General features: G+C 44.0%; 1 protein-coding gene and 1 long non-coding RNA gene across 10 annotated transcripts; one reads left to right on the top strand and one right to left on the bottom strand.

The window, feature by feature from the left end:
- Window positions 1–60: 60 nt before the first annotated feature.
- Window positions 61–2,415, bottom strand: LOC148715266 (uncharacterized). Its single transcript, XR_015967286.2, has 3 exons — window positions 694–2,415; window positions 304–400; window positions 61–194 (listed from the first exon to the last, which is right to left on the bottom strand). It is a non-coding gene; the product is annotated as an uncharacterized LOC148715266 (long non-coding RNA).
- Window positions 2,416–2,427: 12 nt separating this feature from the next.
- LOC148715265 (G-type lectin S-receptor-like serine/threonine-protein kinase At2g19130) lies at window positions 2,428–22,043 on the top strand. Of its 9 annotated transcripts, none has more exons than XR_016395595.1 (3): window positions 2,744–2,877; window positions 4,958–5,157; window positions 21,954–22,042. XR_016395595.1 is itself a non-coding variant. In XM_089923585.1 (2 exons), exon 2 carries the CDS (start codon window positions 9,425–9,427, stop codon window positions 11,324–11,326), a length of 1,902 nt encoding a protein of 633 aa, XP_089779711.1. In that variant the 5' UTR covers window positions 2,746–2,877; window positions 9,381–9,424; the 3' UTR covers window positions 11,327–11,584. The 9 variants fall into 9 exon arrangements, 2 of the variants coding, with proteins under 2 accessions (XP_089779711.1, XP_088557316.1); XR_016395594.1 differs by lacking the exon at window positions 21,954–22,042 and adding an exon at window positions 5,451–6,421; XR_015967289.2 differs by lacking the exons at window positions 4,958–5,157; window positions 21,954–22,042 and adding an exon at window positions 4,592–4,639 and having other exon boundaries at window positions 2,428–2,877.
- Window positions 22,044–23,350: the final 1,307 nt, after the last annotated feature.

The raw sequence follows: 23,350 nt of genomic DNA, 5'->3' as shown, positions 1-23,350 counted from the left end.
ATTGCCGACTTCAGTTCTTTGGGCCCAATAACGGGCCCAAATTCAGATCCTTACAGGAGTGAAAGAGCCAGCATCGGACCAAGACTTGCAGTGCCTCAGAGACAATGGATTCAATTCCAACACTGACATTTCCAGGAGCCCTCAAATCAGAGTGCAGCAAGGACTGACATAAGCATATACAAAACTAACTTATCCTACAGTGGAAAGACAACCGAGACATTAGGTGAATATGAAAAGAGAATGAAGTAAAAAAGAAATAATTTATTATTTATGTATTATATATTGAGGAAAGAGGTAGCGCACCTTTAGCTTTCCTTGGGATGGAAAGTTTGTTCAAGATCATCTACTTGGTATGGGATTCAATCAATATTTAAGCACAGCAACAACTAGATTAATTTCCCTAAAAATATCAACAACATTTACATCAAGGTTTTTAATAAAAAAATTGTACAAGTCCTACCACCAAAACAACATATTTCAAGGAGCTATATATATTTCATTACCCACCAAGCTGAATAATTCTTAACAATCTTGAAATAAATTATGCTTTATAAATAATGATGAATTCTAACTTCCCTGCATTATCTAAGGCTATTTTATCATATTGGTTGCCTACGCTTCTACATAATTATCAGAATCCATCATTATGCTCAAAATCAAAGAAGAAATTACAATTTGAATTTCTTACAGTACCTCTTTTCCGAAAAAATTTCTTATGCGACCGCAGTTCTGGATTCCGTGGGAAGCACTATCTACATAAACATCTTAAATATAGGGACTGTTTAGTAAACTTGACCGTCAATATTTAAACTAGTTTCCCGCAATTGAATTGCCGGGATTAGTTCAAATATAACTTGAGGAAAATTATGTTACGTAAGCACATGCAAATATATTATATATGTAAACAATAGCGACTCTAAGTAAATTTAGACAGCATTTGAACTAGTCCTGGCACTGGGTGCGCCGAGACTGGTTCGCATGTAACTTGAGGTTTATGGAATGTGAGAACTTGAGGAAAAAAGATATTTGTGGAAAAAGGCTCATTCAAGAGAGGAACAGCAGGCATCCAAATCTGGAAACCCTGCTGGTTGGCAAAACTGGAGGTGGGCTTGGAGTAGCGATGGGGACGGCGAAGGGGGATTTCTCGCTACCTCAGGATCTCGGAGGATTTCGGCCCTGGTGCTGGTGTCGTTCTTCTGTTGGGCGGCGGTGGCGGATCGAAGGTGGAGGCAAGGGAGGCTTCGGTTCGGACCGGAACCTGCTGCTGCAGCGGCGCCGGATTTGGGGAATGAACGACTGCCATCTGGTGATGAACCGGAGCCGGTGCCAGAGTGGAGATCTTGGCTGAGTCGGATCGAGCGTCGAGAGAGGCCGTGTGGAGGGTAGCGTTGTGGTACCAGATGCGGAAGTGGATGGACATGGCCTTGGAGGAGGGGATGATGGAGTACCTGCTGCGCTCCTGAACGGTCTCGAAGGCGAGGCGGCCGACAAGGAAGCGGATGACGTTGTTCTAGGCGAAGAGGTCCGGATGAGCAGGGTGGTTCGCGGCGAGCTCGGCGGCGGCCGCCTGGGCGCTCATCGCCCCCCCCTCCCCATTCTTGAGGAGCTTGGTGAGGGCGGAGCAGACGCCGGCGTGAAGCAGGCTGTGGATGCCCTCCGGGTCGTGGCCGAGAAGGCTGAGGGCGCGGGCAGCGTTCTCCTAACCATCGGCCCGGCCCTCCTTGACGAGGCGGAGGAGGTGCCCCACACCGTCCTCCTTGATGATGAGCTTGGTGGTAGTGGAGGTTGTTGCGGGCCAGGGAGGCGAGGTGGGCGGCGGAGCAGAGGCGGCAGCGTGGGATCTCAAGACGGGTTGCGGCGGACGGTGCGGGCCATGGTCGATGCGGCTCGGGCAATCCGGCAGTTCCAGCCGGCCGGGTCGTGGGACTCGGGTTCACAGGTCACGTGACATGAGTGCGTGGGTGGCAACATCCGGCAAACATCATGTCATGCCGGGCAGCACATCCATGCATGCATGTGGCAGAGCGTTGGGAATGTTGGTGATGTTATATATATATTTCTTTGCCATATTTGCTAGTTAAATATCAGTTTATAACTTTCATAATATATTTGGTATTGCAGGAGAATAATTTGCAAGATATGGGAACTTTTAAACAAGATTTTTGACACCGTGGGTTTTAAACGAGATGTAAATTGTGTGAGAAGTTGAAGTGTTGATTGAAAGCATTGTAGCTTGTTCGATTGCAATAGATATAAGAATTTTTATATTGGATTACCATTAGGTATATATACATGTTATTTACTTGTGCGGGTAGATTTGTATTGTGTCATTTACATTGATAAATTTGATTTGGCATGTGATTGTATGTTTTATATGATTTTCAGTACGATTATACTTCCATGGTAGTATATATATCAGATATTAAAAATATGAATATGTGAACAATATTCAGAGAAATGCACTATGTAAGTAAAAATTGATTTGACAAGTGTAACTTGTAAATCAAACGAGTAAGATATAATTTAGACTAATCTTGTCTTCAGATAGTCTCCATGAGCTTATGTGTGGGAGAGCCTTCATGGACTTACGCATAAATAGTATCCATGGGCTTACGCATGGGATAGTCACCTTGAGCTTATGTATGGGATAGCATCCATGGGCAATTAAAACTGCCTAACAGTCATGATCGCCACCCCTCTCCTCTTCTGGCCGAGGGCTATTAAAGCCCATAGATCCCTTGCAGAGGAACTCCATCACTCTCTCATTTCCCCTCACTCCCTTATTTTTCTGCTACAAGGAACTGAAGCAGGAGCGATATCATCGGAGTAGGGATCCGAGCCGCTTGAGGGAACATCACAGAGTTGTCCCGGAGCTAGGTAAGTCCCTGACTTCTTCTTTTCTTGTATTATGCAAGTAGATCTAGCTTAATTATGAAACAACAACACAAAGAGAAGACGAAATAGAAGAGATCAAAAGAAGAAGAGGAAGAAGATGAAGAGTAGGGAAGGGAAGATCTAACCAAAGCATTCGGCTATTGATCCGGCGCCAACACGATCGGCCACGGTCATAACCACAGTCGTCGACTGCCGAAAGCTCTTTCCCTCTCGAACACCTTCTTCCTTATACTCAAGCAACCCTAACCCTAAAACCTTACCTCCCGATCCATGGTACAATGGTCGGCCAAGCGCCCTTCTCTAACTGGATGCCCAAGGGAGAGAATCCCCGGCTCGGCTGCACCCGTAGCCAATCTCGGCTAGGGTGATGGTGGAACCGAGGGATCCCTCCTTCCCCGATGTGCTGACGGAGGAGGGTTTATCCTCCCCTCCTCTGTTGGGTTGGAAAGAGAAGAAGAAGGGAGGTTGGAGAGGGGTGATCAGGATGACCGAGACCTCCTCCCTCTCAGCCGGTATCGGCCGTAGAGCCGGTCGCGGTCTTCGGCCGCGGGCGCTGGCTGTAGGCGCCAGCCATAGGCACAGCCCTTTCAAGAGATAGGCACAGCCCTTTCAAGAGCTCCGTCGCCCTCCCTTCTGCTGAGAGAGAGAGAAAGAGAGGGAGGAGAAGAGGGGAGAAAAGAGGAGAAGAGAGGAGAGAGAAAGAAGAAATGAGGAAGAAAGAAGAACAGGAGAAGAAGATAAGAAAGAAAAAGAAAGAGGAAGAGGGAAGCTTCGGGAAGGAATAAAGAAAAAAAGAAAAAGAAGAAAAGAAAAAGAAGAAAAAGAATAAAAGAAAGAAGAAAAAAAAAAGGAAAGAAAATGTTGGTGGGCCTGATTTCGGCAGTAGGTTTCAAATAACTTGGGTTTTAAAGGTCTGAAGCTGGGTTGGGTCTGGTCCGAGCCCAGTATTTTTAAACCCAAAACTAAATTAGGCATAAGGAGTCCAAACCTTAATGTAAGGGTCCAATTGAATATAGTTTGAGGCTAGGTCCCTTTAAATTAAATATAACTAATAGAATTTAATCATAAGTTAACTAATTATATTACTTGACCTGAATATAAATGGGCTCAGTGACTAGATCAGGGCAAGGGCCTGTTCCAGAATTTAACCAATTTCTGGACCTGAATACAAACGGGCCTAGCGATTGAATCAGGCCAAGGGTTTGATCCAGAATTTAATTAAACTTCGGGCCTGAATGCAAATGGGCCCAAACCTGAACCAGACCAGCTGTTTGACCAAATTCTGCGCCTCCAGCTCCAGAGGAGGGCAATTGGGTCTAAACCAGAAGTTGGAATTAGGTCAGACCTGAACCAAAAACTGAATCAAACCTGAATCAGAGGTTGAATCAGGTCTAAACCAGAAGCTGAACCAAACCTGAACCAAAAATTAGGTCAGACCCGAACCAAAAGGTGAAATAGACCTGAACCAGAAATTGAATCAAATTCGAACCAGAAAGTAGATTAGACCTAAACCAAAAATTGAATCAAATTTGAACCAGAAGTTAGATTAGACTTGAACCAGAAATTGAATTAGGCTATGGATCTAAAAATGAAATTGAGTCCTATGCGTGGACTATAAATAATTTTAATTAAGAGAAGATTATAAATAAATAGAAATTAAATGTGCAAGTGACATGCAATTTAATGATATTGCTAGGTATTGGAGAATTGGAATCTAAGTCTAAGAGTTGGTGAGCAAATTAAAGTAAGCGATCCTGATATAATCTTATTGCTTTCAAATACATGAACTATTTGAATATAATGTTGTATATTACTAATTTTGTTTCTCAAAAATTAGGATCAAGCATATGTAGCAAGTGATGTATGATTTTGACTAAATGGCATTCATCAAGTTTACTATATTGTGTACACTGGATTTATGATGATATAGAAAGTTGCATAAAAGAAAATGAAGTTTGCAGCATGATCCTAAACTTTATACATTATGGTGCTATTATTCGTCTTTCAATCTACTTATGAAGTAAGATTTATGGAAAATATGATATGGTTTATAAACTCTCAGATTACTATGTACGGCCCTCGCCAGCGAGTTATAGTAGCTCGGTATATGGCCCTCGCCAGCGGGTTATAGTAGCTCGGCAAACGACCCTCGCCAGCGGGTTATAATAGCTCAGCATACGGCCCTCACTAGCAGATTATAGCAGCTCGGCATACGGCCCTCGCCAGCGGGTTATAGTAGCTCGGTATATGGCCTTGTCATAGGTAATAATAGTGACTATAGCTGCATTACCATCTAAGAGTAGAGATTTCAAAGCATGAATAATGGCAAAAAATTTATATAATGCATATTCAAACTTATGAACTTGTATGATTGGACATGCATTGCTTTATGACTGATTTGGATATATACTATAAGAAATGCCTATTTTGTTTTAACTGTTAATTTCCTAAACTAATACACTGGCATGTGGAGCATTATACTTGATTTAGTAAGATTGTACATGGTTACTTACTGAGTTTTTATAGCTCACACCAATTCATTTATGTCTTTACAGATAAATAAGATTGCTAGGAGCAAAGAGCTTGACTCACTCCAGAGTTTGGGATATACTAAATATAATTGTACAAATTTTTAAAAGCTCTATATCGCTCCTTATTGTTCAAACATTTTATGACTTTCATGAACAATATAATTCATTTAAATTTAAAATTTTATGTGGCTGCGTGCTATTGCGGCAAAGATTTGCAATAGCAAAGCCGTATCGTGATCCGGATTTGGGGCGTGATAGGAAGGGTCGATGATAGGAGCTGTAAATAGAGCTCGGTCATAACCGAAATCCGACCGGAGTCAGATTCCATCCAATGAACTTAAGAGGAAGAAGACTTCAATAGGAGTCCTCTTCCCTCCTCGCAATAGCGCAGCATGTGCATTATTTTTTTTTTCCTTCTTTTGGACCAACTGGGTCGGTCAAATGGACCGGGCCCAATGGGTCTTACAACCTTGCTGGAGCTTGTGGGTAGAACGGAACAGCAGAATATTTAAAATTGTGGCCACCTCACCTACATCTCTCTTCCAACGCGTCAGAAGTCTGTTTCAAGACTGGATGGCGACCTGTAATGGGCAAATCAAAACTGCGATTACTGACCTTTGGAGTTTACTGTTCAACGACGCCGGCACGAAACAACTCAGAATATAATACTAGAGAGTAAGGAAACAATGGAGCAAGCTCAGCGAGTGTCTTGTTGGAGGAAGTTTGCTCACCTTAATTAGCTCCCCTCCGCCTGCTTGAGAACCGGGAAAGTGTACTGGTTTACAAAAATTGAAACGAGCAGGTAGTAGGACGAATGGGACGACATCTAACTCTCTTGTAAATCCTGCTTTCATGAACTAAATAAGGTTGGCCCCAGCGTGTCTATGGGTCACTATTTCGATGATCCTTCCAGCAAAGGCCACTACGTTAGTGGGTTGCGGTGGAAGCTATGTACATAAAACTTTCAGTAAATCCTACCCTTTTTCATAAAAAAAGCCGTTTTGCAGTCTCTACGTGGACTTAACAACAGAATGATTTCATAACGATCCTAATTTGATTTGAGGATGTTTGAATCATTTTTTATTTTAACTTCAATTTTTTTTTGACAATAAACTTATTCTGGGGGCATAATGTACATCCGATAACTCAAGGCACTATATCTTGTAAATAGATTATTTCAATAAACATTGAGGCAGTGCGACTCGCTTCGTTCATTTTCCATAAAAAAAAAAAAAAACTCGAGAATCTAAATATTTCAAGTTTTACTGAGGGCGTTCTCCGAGAAAGTCATGCCTCGATGTCTCTCTTCCAAAGTCGTGTGATCTATCGGCTTCAACCTCACCTCTTCTTGTCAGCAGGTAACGAATCCGAAACCCCAAGCCCTCCTTCACTCCATCATAAAAACCTTTCTATTCCCTTCGTCTCGTTAAAACCCTAATTCTCCTTTCTCTATCCGTTAGCAGGATAGGAAGAAACTCCCAACTTCTTTTGAATTCTCTGACTCTAACATTGGTACTCGACTTTGTGCTCTATTATGCTATTAATCTATTCACAACCTTCATAATAGTAAAATATGATCGATATCTTTGTTAAAAAAAAAGTCTTTTGGACTTCTTTTAATCAATTTTCTCTTTTTCTTTTCAAGAGAAAATTTAGGTGTTCATTTTCCCTTACATTAGCAAGTAGCTAGCTAGCTATCAATACTGATGATTTTCTACATGCAATATTCTCTATATATACCCTCAAAAGATTGTCAATCCCAGTATGAATAGAAAATTCATCTGTCTAGGCAGAACCTTGTCGTCATGTAACACCGCATGTTTTAATGCTTCCTGTCAATCTTGCGTAGATATGTTAAGTTGCATTAGCACTGATTAGCTTGTAGAGAAGAATCAATGAAATAAAACCGAGAAACTCCATCTGAAAAGGGTGCTTGACAGAAAGGAACTAATATTGTGAGAGAGCATAAACAAATTTTGCTGTGACACAGCATTATGAGGACACGATTATCAGCATCCTGGATTGTGTGTACGGAGTTATTGCCAGAATTTGGGGTTATCAGATAAGAATATTATTGAGATGATTATCATCCTTGATCACTGTTAGAACATAGAACAGTACATGAACAGGAACTCTGCCTAAAGTGGAAGTCCGCAAGGCTTCTAAGGATCTGAATCGGCCTTTTTGTTTTTGAGTCTCCTGCTGTTGGGTTCATCATTAAGTTAGTTTTAGTGATAAAAATTTATATTTATTGTACTATACATTATAAATGCATGCTAACTGTCGCATGACGGACTTAAAAGAAGTAGGAAAAAGCTATAATGGGAATTAGATTGGTCTGATGACAGCACTAGGAGTCAAGAAACTGGTGGTTACCATATTTTCTCATGCAGGCAACAAGGCCATCCTTGCAAATTTCAAGGTGTCTCTGCAACAGGGACTGGATTGTAGGGATCATATAAATTGAAGTGAGAGGTGGAAAGAAGGCAAGCAACCAAGTCATTATCAAAGTAGGCATGAAATAAAAAAAGTATAATCATATTAACAAGCCTGCATGGTTTCTTCTTTTACTTTGTAGAACATACATGCAGAAAGGAAAGAAAACTGACCACCCTCATCACTCTGGTGGGAAACCTAAATCAATCTGACCCCAAAATCAATATCAGACATATATCACAGGGAAGTTCTTCCAACCATATATCAATATCAGGCATGAGACAAGCATGACCTTCACAAAGTCGTCATAAATCCAAATCCAAGACTTGGAAGCAGATTGCTTCCTCTGGTAGCGACACTCTGCATGCATGAAGCAACACAACCACAAATTAGATCCACAAGTTGATCGACTGTCTCACTCCGCTATTGATCATGGTCTTCATGACCTATGCTTCTTTTTGCGCGTGGTCCCGATTGATCAACCCCCAGGACAAGGTAAGCATGGTTACCAGAAGTAGCTATTGATTTTTTCCAAAGTCTCGACATGGACTTGAAGAGGGTACTAGATCTTCATAACAACTAGACTTTGATAATTCACCTTCCTTGGCTGACTTACGCTATCTTTTATCAACATTACTTGGACTTCAATCTATTAGATTTTCCAACAGGACTGATTACCCTTCTTTTGAAGGCTGGTTATTTAGCCTTGAATGGAGGACAAAGCAGCTATTGATTTTTTCCGTAGGAAGTTTCGGCATGGACATGAAGAGGGTACTAGATCTTCATAACAACTCGACTTTGATAACTCACCTTGCTTAACTTTCCATCAGTGAATCTTCTAATGACCCTAAAATTGTAAATGACTTGAATCTTCTTAACGGGCCCAAATTAAGAAAAGAAATTTAATCGTCCCTTTTAATATTTGAAATTTGACTGCCGTTAAAATAACCTAAAAAGAAGCTGCAGCGACTGCCTCTTATTTATACATATTTACATAAGCAGGCTGGTTTCTGTCGCTTGCTTGTGCCCCCATGGATACTGAGATAAGGCCATATTCCTCTCTCTCCTTCTTTCTTCTCTTCTTTCTCTTCTCTTCTCTCAACATCCAACACTGTGGAGCAACTGATAGCATCTCTTTGGGCCAGTCCGTCTCCGGAAACCAGACCATAGTGTCCAAAGAAGGCAAGTTTGAGCTGGGGTTCTTCACACCAGGTAACTCCCGTAACTATTACATAGGTATCTGGTACAAAACAATTCCTGTCCAAACTGTAGTCTGGGTGGCGAACAGAGCAACACCCATCTCCAACACCTCCTCTGCCGAGTTAAAAATCTCAGAAGATGGCAAACTAGTCCTCCTCAACATTTCCAAAATCCCAGTTTGGTCATCCAATTCAACTCCATCAACCTCGAATTCCACGGTTGCCGTGCTTCTGGACACCGGAAATCTCGTTATAAGAAATGGGTCAAACACTACAATTTGGCAGAGTTTTGATCACCCAACTGACACATGGATGCCAGGAGGATGGCTTGGAGTTAACAAGATCACAGAGGAGTATCAGAGCATGACTTCATGGGAGAATCGTGAGAATCCTGCCCCCGGGCCTTTCGCTCATAGTATGGACCCCGATGGATCCAATCAGTTCGTATTGCTGTGGAATGGTTCTGAAATTTATTGGAGCGGTGGGCTGTGGAATGGCCAGTACTTCACTGCAGTCCCTAGTACCAGAGAAAGCACTCCCTTCAACTTCACCTTCGTCGACAACAAGCAGCGGAAGTATGCCATGTATACCATCCGGGACAGTTCTTTCATCACTCGGTGTGTGATTGAATCATCGGGGCTATTAAAGCAATTCTATTGGCTGAACGGCGCCCAGGAGTGGCAGGCAATCTTTACTCAACCTTCGGCTCAATGTGATGTCTACTCTCTATGTGGAGCTTTCGGTATCTGCGACCAGAAAAGCTCAAATATTTGCAGGTGCTCCTATGGTTTTGAACCAGCTTCAATGGAAGAATGGGAGTTCAATGTTTGGAAGTCAGGGTGCGTGAGGAAAACCAGTTTGCGATGCAGCAATAAAAGCTCGACCGGTGGAGAAGGGGATAGATTCGTTGAGATGACCAATATGAGATTGCCTGCCAATCCGCAGAACTTGACTGTCGGGAGTGCTAGAGATTGCGAACAGGCTTGCTTGAACAGCTGCTCATGCAACGCGTATGCTTATGTGAGTGGATGCTCAATTTGGAATGGGGACATTCGGAACCTTCAACAACTCTATGATGGTGATAGTGCAGCTGGTACTCTGCATCTCCGGCTCGCTGCCTCTGATTTCCCAGCTTCAAGTAGCTCACATAAGTTGGTAATAGATCTATCTGTTAGTGTCATCGGTGGAATTCTTGGGATCTCGGGTGTTCTCGTCGGACTAATTTGGGCGTTTCAAAGGAGGAAACGAATTCGGATGGAAAAACAAGTTGAGGGTTCTTTGATTCAGTTTACTTATGGTGATTTGCGGCGTGTGACCAAGAACTTCTCTGAGAAGTTGGGCAGCGGAGGCTTTGGCTCCGTTTTTAAAGGGACATTAATTGACTCAACCGAAGTAGCTGTGAAGAAGCTTGAAGGCTTGAGACAAGGGGAGAAGCAATTCCGAACCGAAGTGAGCACATTGGCTGCTATTCAGCATGTCAATCTGGTTCACCTTCGCGGTTTCTGCACCGAGGGCAGCAAGAGGCTTCTAGTTTATGAGTACATGTCCGGAGGTTCCCTGGACTCTCATCTCTTTCAAAACAAATCCACGGTTCTGGACTGGAAGACGAGGTATCAAATTATTCTTGGGATTGCGAGAGGATTAGGCTACCTCCATGAGAAGTGCAGGGAGTGCATCATACACTGTGACATAAAGCCAGACAACATACTCCTAGACAAGGACTTCTGTGCCAAAGTTGCAGACTTTGGCATGGCGAAGCTCATCGGTCGCGACTTCAGCAGGGTCCTGACAACCATGAGGGGAACCGTTGGCTACCTCGCACCCGAGTGGATTTCAGGCCTGCCAATCACCTCCAAGGTTGACGTCTACAGCTTCGGGATGATGCTCTTTGAGCTGATATCAGGCAATCGAAACACAACGCACTCTAGGGATGAAAGCAAAATCTTTTATCCATCCTGGGCGGCAGCGAAGGTCGTTGAAGGCGATATATTTAGCTTATTAGACCATAGATTGAATGGTGCTGCCGACCTTGAAGAGCTAACCAGAGTCTGCAGAGTTGCTTGCCGGTGCATTCAAGACTCTGAAGCTGACAGGCCAACAATGGGACAGGTGGTGCAGATCCTAGAGGGAGTCCTGGAGGTGAGCATGCCGCCAATTCCTAGGTCTCTTCAGCTTCTCACGGAAGATCAGAGCCAAATTCGTTATCAGTTGTCATCAACTGAATACAACGATGCACTTGATCAATCTCAGGATTTCCTTCAATAGGTGTCAAGCTAAGGGGCACATGGTTCTTCGCTGAGCATGTCAATAACATGTAACGGGTTAAAGAAGAGCTTATAGTTGTTATGATCCTTAAGATGGATGTTTGTATGAGGGTGTAATGTTCTATAGTGGCTGTAGTATCTATGTAGTGGCATAAAGTTCATGGATATCTCTTGTTATAAAGATAGGTTAGGTATGTTATAAAGTTTCCAACTCATCACTTTCCATGCATGAGTTATTTATATAGATATGTTAGATACACAAGTAAGCTGGCAACCACCAGATGTACCTCTTGTTGAAGACAATGTTCAAAACCTTCTTATCTATTTATTTTCAAGGCATTTATTTCATAATTTCTCAGTTTTACTGAATCACGTCAACAATCAAACCACATATGCGCATGTATTTATGAAGTTCATGGACCAGCCATTTGAGATGATCGTACCCCATGGATGTTCTCTTGATTACGTATAATGTTAATTAGATGTGGGATAAAAAACAAGATGGTAAGATACGTTGAAAGGATGTGGATGTTAATTAGGGATGGAGATGGCTTTTTCCTCCCTCCCACTTCTTTCATAGGTGAAAAAAGGACGTAAGAAAATGAAAATGAGAATTAAAAAATATATAACTTCAATCTCGTGGAAATGTCCCACCAACAAATAGAAACAAGGTTAGCCCGGAAAAGCACCGTCGGTTTAGGTTCTTTTCATTGGCATGTGATAGGACAGAGTTGAGAATTGGGCGGCCTGCCATATTCAAGAGCTTTGCCTTCTATCTCCTCATTGGCTAGTCCCAAAAATCCATCTGGCCATCCTTCTTCGTAACAGGGACTACGTTAGCAAGCCAATCTGGATATTTTGCGACCTCTTCCTTTATTTTCAACATCCACTCGGGTCTCAATCTCCAGGAAAAGTTTGTCACTTTTGAGAGACCTTACAGAGAAGATACGGTTGGCAGTCATTGACAGCTGTAACATGAATTCTTTAATCGCATACAATCTATTTCTATTTTGAGCTTACCCATATGATAAACAAAGGAGTGTTAATTCTGTTCAAACATGTAGATAAACCAATTGAAAACAGCCTGTGGCGGGCATTCTTTTGTAGGCTCTACAATATATGGCATTCATCTGATCCATGCGTTTTTTCTCCCCTAAGTAGGCTTATATTATTAGCTCTTCGTTAATAAAATAAAGGAATCAGAGGTCGACAAATGATTATTTCAGCTCCAAAGAAAACAAAGCTGATTGACCCAGTTATATAGTACAGACCTGCGTCGGCGGCCATGTATGTAGCCCAAGGAACCCATCTATCAATGTCACATACGGGCAATTCAATTTCACTGCCCTTTAATTAAAAAAAAATGAAAAGAAAGGAAAACATTAATCATGAAAATAAAATGCTAACATTCAAAATATATAATAAGTTTAGGAATTGTATGTGCTGCCGCCGGTTCTAGAACCCTATGCAAACCATCGCCGTAGACCTCCAAGATAATAGACAAGGGTCGGAGAGTTTGGCTCTGGCCGAGCCCTCCGATGTTTAAGTCCAAAAAAGTTATTTTTTTCTTCCTTCTAACTTCCCATCAAATAACCCTCTCTAACTTAAACATTAGGGGGATAATCTTCTGTAACTTAAGCATCGAAGGATCCGATCGGAGCCAATCTAGTGAGCTCTTTGACTTTTACCTGACAGATCCATAGAGGTGGCCCGCATCGGCATCCCCCCAAGACTAGCAGCAACAATATGGATTTCAAAAGTCTCATTTTTAGTCCAACATGACACTACTTATAGTACAAGTTCGTCTAAAGAAGAAGAAAAAGAAGCATTAGTGATATTTTAGGCTTTTTAATTATCCTATACATGATAGTGTCCATAAGATGGAATTCTTGTTCTCTGTAAATTATTCTAGCTTGTCGTCATCATATAAATGGGAATATATGGGGGAGATAGAAAGAAGACAAGCAACTTAGCCTCATTTGGAAGAGCTTTTGGAGAGCTAAAAAGTACTTTCTAACCATCCAAAATTACTTTTAGATAAAATATGGGTGTTTGGCAAAAATTTTGTAAAGCCTTTTAGCTTTTCTAGAAAGCTAAAAACAGCTTTTTGGGAGAAGCTCCATTTTAGAGCTTTTCGGAAAAGCACTTTTAGGCCGGGTCGGAAAGCTATTTTTTTTGACCAAAATATCCGTGATAAAATATAACAATTACACAAAATATTTCTTTAATAATTGTTTAACCAATTTTATTACCTAGTTAGAAAATTTGTTAGATATGAAAAATTAATTTACACTAATAATTATAATATTTTATATCTTTATTATTATATTATACTATAAATATAATATTATATTACATTATATCATAATACATTGATCTGTTATGTTAAATAATTTAATATTATATTAAATTAAATTATTATGCTATAGTGTGCAATATTATATTACTATATTATACTAATATTATATTATATTATAATAATATTATACTATATTATATATTTATTTATTAATACATATTATATTTTATTATACTCTATTGTATAATACTATGCAATATCCTTTATGGTCATTTTGTCATTCAAAAAGTACTTTCTCAATTTACTTACCAAATACATGTTAAAGTGGCAACACCTCTTCCAAACGGAGCTAACAGACAAAAAGAAGAAAGTATGCTTTTGCCTTGCAATATACAAAAAATTGTTTTTTTTAAATTCTTTTCCATTTAAGTATATTATATCCATCATACTATTTGATCGAATGACAGATTTCATTGTCTAAAAATTACTAATATTCCATCAAACTTTATCAATTACATCCTGTTTGCGTCAAACTTATGAATTAGAGGTCAATGAACCATTAAACATTCATTATTACCTGTAAATAATTATTTCCAAATATAATTCACTTACAATTAACAAGGTTTTGCGATTTTATCTGAAAATTTAACTGAAGGGCCAATAAATAATTAAATCTATAGTTATTGTTTCAGTAACACCAATGCCATATGAAAACTACAGACTTTCATGCATTCGGCCATATGGATCTTGTTGTTTAGGAGCTGCTGAATAGTTCTAATTTTCTTAAGGGATCCCCGGATAGCTTAACTTGGGTCTATCCAGGACTCCTGTAATAACTTTAGAACTGCTCAACGAGCTTTGTAATTGTAATATAAGAATCTTTTAATAATTAAAAATATTTTCAAATTATGAAATAATTTTCAGCTCAACTCCAATTGATCCAGGATCTATTTGGTGATCGCCAAACCGTTTTATTGTTTACTTCAATAAGATTCTGACAGGCATGAGACCAGCATGGCCTTCACAAAGTCGTGATAAATCCAAAAACCAAGACTTAGCTCGCTTCCTCTGGTAGCGATACTCTGCATGCATGAAGCAACACAAGTAGCTATCGATCATCGTCTTCATGACCTATGCTTCTTTCTTCGAGTGGTCCTGTGTCATCCTTCAGATGGCGGCGAAGGCCGGTAAGCCGCTGGCGGTGGATGAGATAACAGAACAGGGCAAGAAGCGAGGTTTTGCCCGGGTCAAGATAGAGGTGGACCTCCGATTCCCTCTGAGAGGCGGCACTTTTGTGAAGGGGAAGGCACAGGGGCGGGAGGAGAGAGTTTGGCAAGGTTTCATCTTTGAGAACCTTCCGAACCCATGCTGCAGATGCGGTAGAGTGGGGCACGGAGAAGACTTCTGTGCGGCGAGTCCGGTCGAGGTCCCAGTGGACGGGGGTACCGAGGCGGTGACGGATGAGCCGAACGGTACATCGGAGATCCCTTCACAGGGAGGGGCCGGTGGGAACGGTCCTCCGGTGAACCCAAGTTATGGGCCGTGGTTGGTAACCCATAGGGTTCGGCAAATGAGAGCCGGCGGAGGGAACGTGAAGCCGAGGAAGCCGATGGCGTCGGAGAGTGGTCCAAAACCGGTGGGTACGCCTTCTCGGACGAAGACACCTCCGGTGGATGGGGAGACGACTCCTTCTGTCTCCCCTGTGGACCTGGATGGTTGGCAGAAGCCATCTAAGGTAGCTCAGAGGAAATCACCGGAGCAGGGCAAAGGAGAAAGTTCCAACGGCCACTCGGGAGGTGGGGTGGGTCAACTCGGGGGGGCGTTTGGGGCACTGTCCGAGTCGACCAGCGACTCGATACTGGTCGAGATGGACCGGCCGGAGGTAGATTGGGCTGGCAACTCACGGCCCATCCCTACTGTGTATAGGCGGCCGGGCTCTGGCCCGCCTAGCCCGAGGAGGGGGTCGGGTGATACTGGGCCTGGCGCTGGGCTGGGTCCAATAGTGATTGACCGGGAGCTACCTAAGACGGATGCGGGTCGTGGACCGGGTTTGAGTCCGCTCAAACGCGCCCGCAGCCCGTCAAAGAGAGGCAGCTTCGCCGATTTTTCGTGTCCAGCCGCCGGTGTTCGTCCGGCCATGGGATTCCGGAGGTTGGTGGCGGTTGGGCATCGGAGAAGCCGGAGCTCCCCTCCGCCGGTGGCATCGTCGAGTTCCAGGCCACCTAAGGCTGGCGGCGGGCGGGAAGCCAACGGCGGTCGTCCTGCTGGCTGGAGGATGTCCCGTGCCACCTCAGTCGGGGATCTCCCGGCGGTCTTGAAGGCGGCGGAGACGTCGAAGGGGGTGGTGCAGGTGCCGGAAGGTCTGGAGGCGCCCGCTCGAGCTGAGGCAGATGCGAAAATGAAGGGAGTCTGCGGCAGGGAGGGAGACGGGACTACTGTGGATTCCTTGTGCCATTTGGCACGGGGAAATAGCAATCCAAGCCACAGTGAGCTCTTGTCCCAAACGTTGGCAGCTGTGCAGAAGGGGAACCCTGAGCCTGTTTCCAATGCGGGAGGGTATGTGGACAGTGGGATAAATGTGGATAATGGGGTCGGCTCTGGTATGGAGAGTCGAGCCACCGAACTGGGTTGTCCATGAAGATGATCCTTTGGAATTGTCGGGGGGCCGGGAAACTTTCTTTCGCCCCGGCTTTTCGGAGATTGGTGCAGGTGCACGACCCAGACATTTGTGTTTTATTTGAGACCCGGTTGGCCGGAAGGAGTATTGTTAAAGCCAGGAGGGCACTGCCTCGGTCCTGGGGTTTCTATGCTGTGGATTCTCAGGGGTTGTCGGGAGGTATCATAGTAACTTGGAAACTGGATTGTGGGAAGCTGGACATCTTTAATGTTAGTAGCCAAGAAGTGATCATGGTGATATCTGAGGGAGAGGGGAGACCTTGGATATTTGCAGCCGTGTATGCTAGTACCGACTTCAGGGCTCGGAGGACACTGTGGGAGGAGGCTTCCAAGTTGGTTGATCAGGGGCAGCCGATGTTGATTGCAGGAGATTTTAATTGTATAGATGATCCACAGGAGAAGATGGGAGGGAGGCAATTTTCCTATCAGAGGAAGGTGAGGGAATTTCAGGAGTTTATCTCGACAAATGGACTGATAGATCTGGGCTCCACAGGGCCTAGATTCACATGGTGCAACAATCAGCAGGGTCCGGCTAGAGTTTGGGAGAGACTTGACAGGGCCTTCGCCACAGCTGGATGGATCCAGGAGTTTCCAGACAATCATGTCAAACATCTACCGAGGATAGCTTCAGATCACAGTCCGATACTGGTATGTACTGACAGACCCATCCTTTTTCGTTGTCCTTTCAGGTTTGAGAGGTTATGGTTGTCTTACCCCTGGTCTTGGGGGGTTGTGAGCGAGGCTTGGAACAAGCCGGTCCGGGGGATGCTATGTATCGAGTTTCTCGCAGACTTGAGTTGACTAGGAGATATCTTCGGAGGTGGAACAGGGTGGAGGTTGGAAACATATTCCGAAGAATTGAGGAGTTAGAGGAGGCCATTGCTAATCTGCAACTACGAGAGGCGTCGGGTGGAGGTCTATCACATGTGGAGTTATCGGAGTTGAGGTCCTTCCTATCTATGCATGATGCTCTCCTTAGCCAACAGGAGATCTTTTGGAGGCAGAAGTCAAGAGTACAGTGGATTCAGGAAGGGGACAGGAACACAAAGTTCTTTCATCAGTCTACATTGATCAGGAGACAGCGGAACAGGATCAGATCTATCAGGGACGAGGATGGACAGTCCATAGAGGACCCGAATATGATTTGCAGGGTGGTTGAGCAGTTCTTCAGGACTAGGTGGACGGAGCGGACAGGGAGTGGTATATTTACTGAGCTACCCTTATCTCCTGAGGGGGTTTCCGATGAGGACTCTTTAGCACTGATCAGGCCGGTATCGGGACGGAAGATTCAGGAGGCGGTGTGGTCCCTGGAGGGGGACAAGGCGCCCGGACCGGATGGCTTTCCGCCCGTGTTCTTTCGTAGGTATTGGTCGATTGTAGGCCTTGATGTTATTGAGGCCATTCAGCAGTTTTTTAGCACGGCAGTGATGAGCCCGGAGTGGCAGAGGACTTTTATTACATTGATCCCCAAGCGCCAGGTTGCTACTGAGCCTGGCCACTTTAGGCCGATTAGCCTTTGTTCTACTTTATATAAGATTACAGCAAAGATCTTGGCAATTAGAATGAGAGGGATCTTACCCAGAATTATCAGTCCAGAGCAGGGTGCTTTTATTGGGGGGAGGAACATATCAGATAATGTCCTTATTGCCCAGGAGTTCATGTTTGATCTGGTGAAGGCTCCTGTGCGGCGCTGCCTTATGGGGGTCAAGCTTGATATGGAGAGGGCATACGATAGGATGTGCTGGGATTTTCTTCGACATTCCTTACAGAGTTTTGGTTTCCATGAGGTGTGGATCAGGTGGGTCATGGGCTGTGTGATGGGGCCATCCTTCTCCATTCTGGTAAATGGCACACCTTCACACTTCTTTGATGCATCTGTTGGACTTCGCCAGGGGTGTTCGTTGTCTCCCTTGCTTTTCATTATCTGTGCAGATGCATTATCCAGAGCTCTTCGAGTAGCAGTGGACACACAGACTCTGGAGGCTTATAGGCCAGTGCAGGGGCTGTGCCGATCTCCCATCTACTCTTTGCTGATGACTGCTTGCTGTTGGCTAGGGCGACCAGGCAGAATGCCCATGTGATCCGGAGGACCCTCTATGCTTATTGCTCGGCTTCTGGACAGCGGGTCAACTTGAACAAATCGTCTATTTTCTTCAGTCCAAAGACCAAGGTTCAGATAAAGGCCGGAATTATGGAGACTCTGGGAGTGGGTGAGCAGGAGGGCACCTTGACATATTTGGGTGTGCCGATACTTGGGCGATGCATGCGCAGTGGAGATACCATCTCTCTTGAGCATAGCATTAGGCACAGGCTGGAGGGGTGGCAGATGCATTCACTATCCATGATGGGCAGAGTCACATTGGCACGGTCAGTTCTTAGTGCTATTCCGGTATATCTTGTATCCCACACTGTCCCTCCCGTAGCTTCATTGAGGTCAGTTGAGCGGCTTATCAGGGACTTTATCTGGGGGAGGCGTGGTGACAGAGGCAGGGTACATCTAGTGGCTTGGGAGGTGGTCTGTCAGCCGGTCAGACTTGGCGGCTTGGGTGTGCCGTCATTGGTGGCGCGACGGGAGGCATCGATTTTGCGACTAGCAGCTAGCCTCTTGTTGGAGCCTGAGAGTTTATGGTCCTCACTGATGAGGGCTAAGTACGGGGCATTGACGGTTGGCATTAGGGCGGGGCGGCTCCACTCCCCTATCTGGAGGGAGATCAGTGTTAGGGCTCCGTTGGTGCTTCCGGCCATCCGGTGGGCTGTCGGGGATGGTATGTCAGTGGATGTCCTTGAGGATAGTTGGGTGACTGAGTTACCGATTAGCAGGCTACCGGTCATGGTAGATACGAGCAGGCTGCTGGGACGTCGTGTTGGTGATCTACTAGTACCGGAGGAGGGGAGCTGGGATGAGGTGCTCATTCGGGAGACATTTGGGGAGCAGCTTGTGGAGAGAATTCTGGCATTACCGCTCCCGTCCCGGGCGGAGCCTGATAGACTGGTCTGGTTACCGACAGGCCGATCGCGGGTACGTGCCAGGGATATTCATGCGTGGACTAGGCGGGAGCCGGAGAAACGGATTGATGGTGGATGGATATGGAGGATGAGGGTGCATCCCCGGGTGGCGCTCTTTCTTTGGAAGGTAGCCTGGGGCTGCCTTCCGACCAGGAGTGTATTGGCCCGGCGGGGGATGAGGATGGGCTCACTATGCGAGGTATGTCTGGATGCTGAGGAGACGGTCGGCCACGTACTCCTTCGATGTCCTGTAGCTATGCAGTGTTGGAGATTGGCCTCGGCGCTACTGCCACCTTCATGGGAGTCGGTGGAGGATATGCTCCGGTTCCTGAGTGAGTCTATTCGGAGGCCGAGGGATGCTGAGACAGGTTCTATTGTAGCCTACCTAGCCTATCACATATGGCTAGCCAGGAATGATCGTCTATTCGAGGGTGGGCGGTTGACCCCACGGGCTGTGATGGAGAGAGCTCTGAGGCAGGCAGCTGAGACATCTATGATGACCACGTCGGCGCCACCTGGGAGAACTAGGGATATCTGGGGTACCTGCACTGCTGTTTCAGCGTCCAGGTTCAGTTACTTCTCTTGGGTACCCCCACCCCTGGTTATCTCAAGGTGAATTTCGACGGTGGCTCGGCGGGGGATGGCACCTCTGGGGGCGTGGGTTTTGTTATCAGGGACTATCGGGGCACTTTTATTGCTGCGGGGGGACGGAGCACTCTCGGCGGTTCGGCGGTGGGAGCAGAGCTGCAGGCTGCTTGGGAGGGTGTTTGGTTTGCGAGACGAGTTCTGGGGGCAGAGAGACTCGTTCTCGAGGGTGACTGTTCTATGGTGATTGTCTGGATACGTGGTGTGGACACATACGGTGACGGCCATCCCCTGATACGGGATACCCAGAGCTTGGTGCGGGAGCTGATTTCTTGTCAGGTGGTCCATGTTTACCGAGAGGCGAACAGTGCAGCAGATTGGGTCGCTTCTTATGTTGCCCGGCATACCGGGGAGGTTTTCTGGTCTAGTTTGGATGGCGTTCCACACGCCTTATTTTGTTTACTTTTCTTTGATATGTCTGGTTGTATTCACGTTAGTAGTATATGAATGAAATACCGTTTTGAATGAAAAAAAAAAAAAAAAAAGAAAAGAAAAGAAAAGAAAAGAAAGAAAAAAAAAAAAAAAAAAAAAAAAAAAAAAAAAAAAAAAAAAAAAAAAAAAAGAAGCCGGCATCGGACCAAGACTTGCAGTGCCTCAGAGGCAATGGATTCAATTCCAGCACTGACATTTCCAGGAGCTCTCAAATCAGAGTGCAGCATTCAAGTCCAGCCCTGACATTTCCAGGAGCTCTCAAATCAGAGTGCAGCAAGGACTGACATAAGCATTTACAAAACTAACTTATCCTACAGCGGAAAGACAACCGAGACATTAGGTGAATATAAAAAGAGAATGAAGTAAAAAAGAAACAATTTATTATTTATGTATTATATATTGAGGGAAAGAGATATTGGGTAAAGCCAGCATATTCAGGAAACGTACACACCTTTAGCTTCCCTTGGGACTAAAAGTTTTTTTTTTTTTTTCCGATGAAAACAAAAATTCAGTGAACATCCTGCCAAGTCAAAAACGAATAAAAAATAAAAAAAAAAAAATGAAAACTCTGCTATAAATGTCCACAAGAACTCTTCAAAATATCGTGCAACATAGAAGGCGATCTAGTCTGCAGCCCTATTCGCCTTCCGAAAAGTGTGCATGATGCTCGCCCAGCTGCCTACGTGTCTCGTGTATAAGTGGATAGCCATCCCAAAACCAAGCTTTTCTTGGGATTGAAAGTTTGTTCAAGATCATCTACTTGTTATGGGATTCACTCAATATTTAAGCACAGCAACAACAAGATTAATTTCCCTAAAAATATCAACAGCATTAACATCAAGGTTTTTAATAAAAAAATTGTACAAGTCCACCACCAAAACAACATATTTTAAGGAGGTATATATTTTTCATTACCAACCAAGCTGAATAATTCTTAACAATCTTGAAATAAATTATGCTTTATAAATAATGATGAATTCTAACTTCCGGACATTATCTAAGGCTATTTTATCATATTGGTTGCCTACGCTTCTACATAATTATCAGAATCCATCGTTATGCTCAAAATCAAAGAAGAAATCACAATTTGAATTTCTTACAGTACCTCTTTTCCGAAAAAAATTCTTATGCGACTGCAGTTCTGGATTCCGTGGGAAGCACTATCTACATAAACATCTTAAATATAGGGACTGCTTAGTAAACTTGCCCGTCAATATTTAAACTAGTTTCCGGCAATTTGAGTGCCGAGACGTAAGCACGTGCAAATATATTATGCGAACAATAGTGACTCCAGGTAAATTTAGACAGCATTTGAACTAGTCCTGGCACTGGGTGTGCCGAGACTGGTTCGCATGTAACTTGAGGTTTATGGAATGTGAGAACTTGGGAAAAAAAGATATTTGTGGAAAAAGGGCTCTTTTCAAGAGAGGAACAGCAGGCATGCAAATCTGGAATAAGCCTCAGCATTTCATGGGCCATAGCCTTATTATAATGTTGTAGGTATGCGTTTGTTTTTGCAAAGATGACCAAGATACTTCTTTTTTATGCGTTTGTTTATGGTATGTTGTAGGTATGCGAACAACCACAAGAGGAACTTTCGGCTACCTAGCACCAGAATGGATATCGGGCTTAGCTATCACTCGGAAGGCAGATGTTTATAGCTACGGAACGATGCTCTTTGAAGTCTTTTCGGCGAGGATGGACAGAGGACCAGCGAAAAATAGAAGCGTGGGTTATTTTCCTTTCTGGGCTGCCATGTACTTGAAATTCTCGCACTGTTAAAAGAGAGAATAGAGGGTGATGATGATATCGAGGAACTGAGCAGAGCTTGTAGTGTGGCTTGTTGGTGCATTCAGAGCAATGAAGTTCATAGGCCAACAATGGGGCAGGTGGTTCAAATTCTGGAATGAGTTCCGGAGGTGAACGTGCCTCCAATATGTACCATGGCATCTCCAGCAGATTGATGATGATCAGGTTCCAGATTCAACAGAGTACTCTACCAGTTAAAACAAGTTCTTTTTAAGGACTCCAGAGCAGCTTATCTGAGGAATTTCCAGTCTGCAATTGTCACGCCCCGAACCCATCACCCGGGTCCGGCACGCGACCGGCCGCATGAGCCCTAGAGCAGTGCCCTAAAGATCATGCAAGGCCTAAGATAAACAACAATTTCAATAATTCCAATAATTCCATAAATGCCAAAATCAAAGATTGATGTAATCAATCAAATCCAGCCCAGTAAGAATCCCTACACTTCCGAACCAACACAATAATAATATGAATTTGAAAGCCACGATAAATTGATGCACATTTCATGAAATCATAAACCGACTGTCAAAAGGCTCAAGTAATCAATATAAGTATGCACGTCAAATATCAATGAAAGTCCAACCACGCAAGAATGATAGAGCATACGATAACTCATAAATCTTCATTAATGTTTTCAATGCTTTTTCTTTCCATTCTATATTAACTTGATCCGGATCAATTATCTTTCCGACTTTGGGCTACATCCCGGTCACGTTTCCGGCCCGTGACGGGGCAATCGATAGTATCACATTTCCAGCCTGTGATGGGGCAATCGATAGTATCACATTTCCAGCCTGTGACGGGGCAATCGATAGTATCACATTTCCAGCCTGTGACGGGGCAATCGATGGTATCACATTTCCAGCCTGTGACGGGGCAATCGATAGTATCACATTTCCAGCCTGTGATGGGGCAATCAATAATAACGAGATAAGCCCAAAGTCCCTGTTCATTTAATCAATTCACAAACACACATCCATTCCCTTTTCCACTTTATTTCCGGCCTAGACTAACCATGGTCACGTTTCCGGCCCGTGACAGGGCAATCGCTATAACATGGTTAGTCCATACCACCACATCCATAAATTCAATTATGCAGGTATAAGTTATACACATACAAGCATCCATCACACTACCAACCACAAGCCAACACGATCAAAA

Source organism: Phoenix dactylifera, chromosome 1 (assembly GCF_051530095.1).
Source record: "Phoenix dactylifera cultivar Ajwa chromosome 1, Ajwa_hap1_PhDact_Kaust_v1.1, whole genome shotgun sequence".
Classification (NCBI taxonomy): Eukaryota; Viridiplantae; Streptophyta; class Magnoliopsida; order Arecales; family Arecaceae; genus Phoenix; species Phoenix dactylifera.
Note: the sequence above shows the minus strand (reverse complement) of the source record. Positions and strands in the feature narration are given on the sequence as shown.

Bases quoted from the DNA above. Each gene is read 5' to 3' on its own strand.
- LOC148715265 (XM_088701190.2), top strand. From the start codon at position 8,894: ATGGATACTGAGATAAGGCCATATTCCTCTCTCTCCTTCTTTCTTCTC. The intron at 9,075-9,380 runs GTAACTCCCGTA...CATGGATGCCAG, and splicing joins GCTGGGGTTCTTCACACCAG to GAGGATGGCTTGGAGTTAAC.